Below are 7,500 nucleotides of genomic sequence, written 5' to 3' on the forward strand. Positions count from 1 at the left end.
ACACCTCTCCTTTACACCCTATACAGTTAAACACCTCTCCCTCACACTTTTACAGTTAAACACCTCTCCTTTACACCCTATACAGTTAAACACCTCTCCCTCACACTTTTACAGTTAAACACCTCTCCTTTACACCCTATACAGTTAAACACCTCTCCTTTACACCTTTACAGTTAAACACCTCTCCCTCACACTTTTACAGTTAAACACCTCTCCTTTACACCCTATACAGTTAAACACCTCTCCTTTACACCTTTACAGTTAAACACCTCTCCTTTACACTTTTACAGTTAGACACCTCTCCTTTACACATTTACAAACACTGAACTACTGTTTAAAAACACCATTGAAAAAATGTGTGAAAAGGACCAGTTGACCAGCTGAAGTCATGTAAATGCTTGTTAAACTGGTGCTATTCTGTTCGTTCTATTCTATTTTATACAGATAAAGATTTGAGAGCAGTCCACAGTAGAGATGAGTGTTGTTCAGACAGATGACCAGAACTATCTCTCTGTTTTTTTTGTTCCCCTCTCTCTTCTTTTCCCATCTCTTTCGCTGCATTAGTGGAGCAAATGTTTTGGGAGGTGATGCGTTTGCGGAGGGAGATGACGGTGGCCAAGCTTGGTTTCTTCCTGACTGATGACAGCTAACACACGCGCACACACACACACACACACACACACACACACTTAGAGCAAAGCCATGAATCTTTCCATCCTAAGTTTAATTCAGTTAGTGTGGAACATTAGTGTGAGGATTGCACAATAACAGAAGCACAATCAGTAACTCTATAGCCAGTTGAACCTTAGCGTGCATTACAAGCATTATCATGTCACTCAGTGCATTTACAATGAATTAATCCAATCCATGTCTGAACAGTCTGACCCTTTTTCACCCAACGAAATGTAAACAGTTTGACTTTTCAATAAGCCCCGCCTTCTCCTTTATGATCCTCATGTCCGACAAGATTCTAGTGCATCCAACTCCCCTCTATGGAATACCGGTGCCGGTAGAATCAGACAGTTAAAATACGATAATCAGTTTTGGTTTGACAGTTTTGTCAACCGCTCTCATGACGTCTGCGTAAGTAAATAAAGCAAAACTGCTAATCACCAGCAGGAAGCAGCGTCTGCATCACATGTGTTGAGCACATTTTGAAATGTTTTAAACAGCCTATATTTTAACGAGTTGATCTGTTACTCAGAGAGTGTTTTGCCCATATGAGAGTGTTTTTGTAGACTGAGAATTGTGACAAAATGATTGGACAATAGTTAACGATGGAAACTCAGCTTTGGGAAGCAGTGGTTATGGAAATGCTATAGCGAATGCCGGTACGTTTCGCTACATATTGGCCAGTGGCACACTGGCTTTCACAGTGTGTTCTCTGGAATAAAAGCACGTGTCCGAGTTTTCTGTGGACCCCTAATCCGTACGACGGTAGGGAATATTAATCCAGCGTGTTGTATTCAGGGAAAATTAATCTGAGTTTATGATCAGGCTCTTTTCACATTCTTCCTGCCAGGTAAATTTAATCCTGGTGCTTTAATCCCACCTCATCACTATGGCAGAGCAGTAGATCTAATCTGCAATAGTAATTTCTTTATGTGAATTGTACTATCAGATTTTTGGATGATATCAGATTGTGATAAATTAGGGACGCAGTGTTTAGATGGATTGCGAATGTATCGTCAAAATTAGCATTACGCTGTCGCCAGCACAAGTATTGGTTTAAAAAAAAACAAAACAAGCACAGACAAGCAGTGGAAAGCTAGACTGACCTGTCTAATGCAGCGCCTCTCCCAGTACACTCCAATCCTTCCAGGGATTTTCCCACTAACATTTTTTTTTAGTTAAGGGTTATCGTAAATCCGGAGCTAAACACTCCGCCATTTCACAATAGCTTTTCACAGCCTAGAGCTAACATCACAACTCTATTCCATTTTAATGGAGATCTAAATTGGGGAAAAAAAAACGTTACGTTAACGTTACTTTATTAATCTTTCTGTAAGAACTGTGTATTTGCATGATGTACAGCCTCTGCAGTTCATTCAAAGTTAAATTCAGACACAAGTGATTGTGCTGCTCTAATGTACTCAGAAGCTGCTATTACAACCATGCTGTTGTTCATTTATTATTGTGTATATCTACACACCTGACATACTGCAGGTTCACATAGGCCTGGAGGTACAGGTGTGAAGGTTGATTTTGGCTCATTTGGGTCAGGGCTGAGTGCCAAGAAAGTGAACACTCATACATACCTGTTCTGTTACAATCTTAATCCACACACACACACACCTGTACAGCTACACACACCTGTACTGTCACAGTCTTAATGAACACACACACACACACACACACATGCCTGTACTGTCACAGTCTTAATGAACACACACACACACACACACACACACACGCCTGTACTGTCACAGTCTTAATGAACACACACACACACACACACACGCCTGTACTGTCACAGTCTTAATGAACACACACACACACGCCTGTACTGTCACAGTCTTAATGAACACACATACACACACCTGTACTGTCACAGCCTTAATGAACACACACACACACTCTTGTACTGTTACAGTCTTAATCCACACTCATTGACGCCTGTAATGATGCAACCTTAATACACACACACACACACACACACGCCTGTACAGACAGTCTTAATGAACACAGATGCACGGCTGTACAGACAGTCTTAATGAACACACATGCACGGCTGTACTGTTATAGCCTCTCTCAGGCGTAACGTGAGCAAAGCATGGATCGACTTAAAAAGGCCTTTAAGTCAAACTGCCCAAGCTGGGTTATGTAAAGTATACATAAGGAGGAGTTATGTATAAAGCAGTCTACATGGAATTCCACTGTAAAGTGTTCCTGGCACGTTGAAGCGTCAGCGTTGGGTCAGAGAACATGGTCTGTGGATGGATGGTTGCATTGTATTAAAAACCTTATGAGTGAATGACAGAGGTGCCATAGACTACATATGCCAGCACTGTGTAGTCAGGCTTCGGTCGGAGTTATGGTGTTACTGATACTGGTTTCAGTGGGAATTGTATAAGCTGCTTTCCCACGACTGAAACTTTAGCCAGGAGCCTTTTAATGTGAGTCTTCTAGCGACCCAGTTCACCTTACAATACTGTGTTGTAAACAGTTATAGTAGCTCTAGTGCAGCTTAGACACACTCCTGTATGCATAAGCATATGAATAAGCCATTCACTTAACCAACCGCTGCTGTTGGTGTTACTTGCATGGAGAAATAGCCATTTGAAGTGTACAATGCAGTTACAATGTACTCTGTAATAGGGGGAGTTTAAGCTCAAATTGTGTTGAAGATCTTAGCTGTTGTTGTGTTTGCCAATCCTCTCGTCCTAAAGCAGATTAACTCAGACTCTCTCTCTCTCTCTTTGGTGGGAGTGGAGAGAGTTTTGTAATTGTCCTTAACGCTTTTTTTTTTTGTCCTTCAGAGATGCCTTGTTTTGCTCTTTAATTAAGAGTACTGTTAGATGTGTCAGACGCTATATAAAAAAAAAATGATGATGGAAACAATAAAGGCTTATTACTGAAGTGGAGTTGTGTACTTTGTCTGATTCATAAAGAGCTACGTTTGGTTTGGAATAGGCGAGGTTCTTTTTTTTTTTTTCTTTTCTTTCCCCCTAACATGTGTTAACGTGCGTGTGAAACACTGTAAACGAGAAAAGTGACCATTCTTAAGACGTTCGACAAAGGTTTAGTCGTTTTATTTTTTGTTCTCCTCTGCTCTGGTGCTAAGCAACGGGGAAACTGTTTGAAGAGCTACACAGTCTTCGAGTAGTGGCTGTTACTTCAAGGCATAACATTCCCTTATTGTTCCATGACACACGTCAATAGAGAGTTAGACCGAAAGAATGGATGGTAGCGAAACCTGGGAGAGCCCAGAGCTAGAGAGAGAGCGTGTGCGTGCGCGTGTGTGTATGTATGTGTTAAATTTAGGTTAGCAGCAGAAGTAGGTTTCTGTGCCTGAGTCATAGTTTGAAGCTGAGTGTGTCTGTCTATGCCTTTAGCCTTCAGCTGCTTAACTGGTTTTATACAAGAGAATGAAAACATGACAAGCATGTCTGCCCAAGAGATGACGCTCTAAGAAACACGTTCACGCTGTCATACACACACACACACACACACACACAGACGCACACACAGACGTTCACTCTCTCTCACATACTCATACACATATGAACAGTATACATTTTAAACACTTGTGTCCAATGCTGGGGCAGGGGGAAGAGAAAGAACAAAAAATAAAATTGACATTGATTATATGATTACTGCACAGAATTCAAACCTCAGGATCAAACCAACAAACTGTCCTGTAATCTAGGACTCAGTGTAGGACTGACTCTTGGGTTCATAACACACGCGTTATTATATTTTAGTTTTTCTTCCTTTGCTGATTACCTTTGACAGCCTTCCACTGGCCTGTGATTAAATATAGCAATGTACTGATACTCTGTTTGTCAAAAGATCTGTGATAACAGAAGCTCACATGTAGTTTGGTGAAACTAATCTTGATATCTGCTGAGTCATTCTTTAAAAACAAAATCAAACTACAAAACAAATCGACAGTCCTTCCTGATACCTGCAGACATGCAGCTGAAAGCAGTGGAATGGTTGGAACATTTTCCGCCTCAGTAATACTCATATTATCTTTCTTTTCCTGGGTGTGGAGAATCACTTCAGTCTTTATAACTGTGATTGAGAATGGACAGGAGAGGACAGCACACACGTGTAACCCAAAGTTTTTCCAAGTGTCTCCATAAGACATGCGAGTTACCAGAAGTCCTGCAGTCAGTATTCCCTTAAACCCTGCCCAGTTACACCTGTCTACTGGTCCCAGTGTGTGTGTGTGTGTGTGTGTGTGTGTGGAGAGAGAGCAAGCTGTTCTCCAGTGAAGCAGTGTTAATGGGTGCTGAGCTGTGACTGATACAAAGACAAAAGCCTTACGTCAGCACGGTGAGGAAGATCACTTTGAAAGAATGTCAGATATGCAGGTATCTGTGCACCCCCGGGACCAGAGAGAGAGAGAGAGAGAGAGAGACTGTATGAGAGGTGTGTGCTTTATTGAGCCTCTTGGGAAGTATTGTCCAGAGCAGCAGTACTACAGAGAAGCTGACTGGTAAAGGGAGAAGAGTGAGACCCGGTGTCGAGTTCAAACTGAAGCTGCCAGAGCAAGGTGCCATGTGGGCGGAGTTTATAACGAACACGTCTAAGGGATCAAAGCTAATGAGAAAGACAGTGTCTGTCCCAAGCAACGGCCACACAGACCAATGAACCGAACAGCTTTTAATACAACATACAGACCATAATTACAGTCATGAGCCTCATATTCTCCTATGTCACATACACAACGAAGCCTTTTTATTAGGCACGTATAGACTGATGCTATTAAAAAGAAAAAACAAAAAAACATTCTCTTGGGTTATTTTCAGACTGTACAGTTCATTCTCAGCGTGTGACAGGAGAGGTATCACATGCTCCTCTGTCCTATATGAACACACATGCATATCAAACTCTACATGACCTTAAGCCAGAACAGAACTTCCTGACCCGGTTTCTGAGGACAATCTGGCTTTGGTTAAAGACAGTGAGATAACAATCTCCTCAAAACTCACACACACACACACATGGGCTCTTTCCACATCACTTACTGGGTATATTATGAAAACAAACAAACTGCAAAGTATAAATGAGTAAATAAACAAAGGAGCGGTCTGTTTTATCACTCTGCTGTAAAGCCATTCAGAACAAAATGAATAAAGACAACTTTGCTCTCCTAAATTCATTTACATTGTACATTGTCAATGTACATTACTGCTGTACATCTTATCATCATGTTATTAATTTCTCTTCAGATCTCTTTAAGCAAAATTCAAAGTGTATTCTTAACACTGACGTACACAAATACATAAACCAAATACATAAAGAAAATGTATTAATGTTATGAAAATATTTCATAATAAAATGATGAGCGTGTAGACATAAGCGTGTAAACATAGACTAAACGTAGACACTGACGCGTTTGCGGAGTACATAATTAATTCATTATGGTATAATCCTGCAAAGCAATATGCCCAACTACCAGCATAAGGTAAACAACAACAACAACAACAACAAAAACAACAGCAACAGAAAGGAAGGAAAGCAAAGGAGGGAAAAGCCGATCAGGTTAAGTATGAAAGATAAGAGAGGTGTGTGTGTGTGTGTGTGTGTGTGAGTGTGTGTGTGTGTGTCAGCTGTTCCTCTGACAGCATGCTCTGGACACGGACTCCTGTTTCTCAGTGAAAAACCTGCAGAGGGGAAGTGGGATTAAGCATTAAGCAGGGTGGGGTACTGCTATTTTATGTAAAGACAAGTTGAATTACGATGCTGCTGCTGCTGCTGCTGAAATATTACGTCAAAAAATAAATAGCAATAAAATATGTAATACAACATAAAATGAGATGCAGTTAAAGGAACAAACATAAAACGAAGATGCGCCTCAGTAAACTGTCATGAAATATGACTGACTCAAACGAACCTTTTATAACAGGTCATTATCAGGATGACTGTAGCCACGCCCCACAACACTGCCATCACCGCGGCAACAACAGATGACACTGACAGGGGTGGTGGGTGGGGCTCTGAAACAGAACAGGTTCAATAATCAGTAATTCCAGACACAATACCACACACACACACGACACGTTTTACAAAAAACACTATTCGGTGATGATTTGCAGTTCTTCTTGATTCAGTCTCAGACTTTTTAAAGCCTTGGTTGAAAGGTTTACAGTCTTGTCCTTACTTCTCAAAGGAATGCAGTTAGTACACAACATATTTTCAACTCTATGTTTTTTTTCCAGATAGGTAACTATCGTGGTGATGCTGGTTTTAGATCAGTCTCTGATAAACATGATTTTGCCCTTAACTGAATCATATTTGTCAACCTTACCTGTACAGGTGAGTGAGGGGAGGAGTCTTACCTGTACAGGTGAGTGAGGGGAGGAGTCTTAACTATACAGGTGAGTGAGGGGAGGGGTCCTAACTGTACAGGAGAGTGAGGGGAGGAGTTTTAACTGTACAGGAGAGTGAGGGAAGGAGTTTTAACCGTACAGGTGAGTGAGGGGAGGAGTTTTAACCGTACAGGTGAGTGAGGGGAGGAGTCTTACCTGTACAGGTGAGTGAGGGGAGGAGTTTTAACTATACAGGTGAGTGAGGGGAGGAGTTTTAACTGTACAGGTGAGCGAGGGGAGGAGTCTTAACTGTACAGGTGAGTGAGGGGAGGAGTCTTACCTGTACAGGTGAGTGAGGGGAGGAGTCTTAACTATACAGGTGAGTGAGGGGAGGGGTCTTAACTGTACAGGAGAGTGAGGGGAGGAGTCTTACCTGTACAGGTGAGTGAGGGGAGGAGTCTTAACTATACAGGTGAGTGAGGGGAGGGGTCCTAACTGTACAGGAGAGTGAGGGGAGGAG

The 7,500-nt window shown here is 41.7% G+C and overlaps 2 protein-coding genes across 2 annotated transcripts in view; one reads left to right on the plus strand and one right to left on the minus strand.

The window, feature by feature from the left end:
- Positions 1 to 650, plus strand: part of rab3il1 (RAB3A interacting protein (rabin3)-like 1) — an 8,191-nt gene extending 7,541 nt beyond the window's left edge. Inside the window, exon 11 of the mRNA XM_030790655.1 lies at positions 565 to 650. Within this exon, the coding sequence (XP_030646515.1) occupies positions 565 to 650 (86 nt within the window). The remainder of the gene's footprint in view (positions 1 to 564) is intronic.
- Positions 651 to 6,277: 5,627 nt separating this feature from the next.
- The window catches only part of epx (eosinophil peroxidase), a 10,879-nt gene continuing 9,656 nt past the window's right edge, over positions 6,278 to 7,500 (minus strand). The window contains exons 15-16 of the mRNA XM_030790493.1: positions 6,566 to 6,668; positions 6,278 to 6,335 (exon numbers count right to left, since the gene is read on the minus strand). Of these exons, the coding sequence (XP_030646353.1) occupies positions 6,278 to 6,335; positions 6,566 to 6,668 (161 nt within the window). The remainder of the gene's footprint in view (positions 6,336 to 6,565; positions 6,669 to 7,500) is intronic.

Source organism: Chanos chanos, chromosome 13 (assembly GCF_902362185.1).
Source record: "Chanos chanos chromosome 13, fChaCha1.1, whole genome shotgun sequence".
NCBI lineage: Eukaryota > Metazoa > Chordata > Actinopteri > Gonorynchiformes > Chanidae > Chanos > Chanos chanos.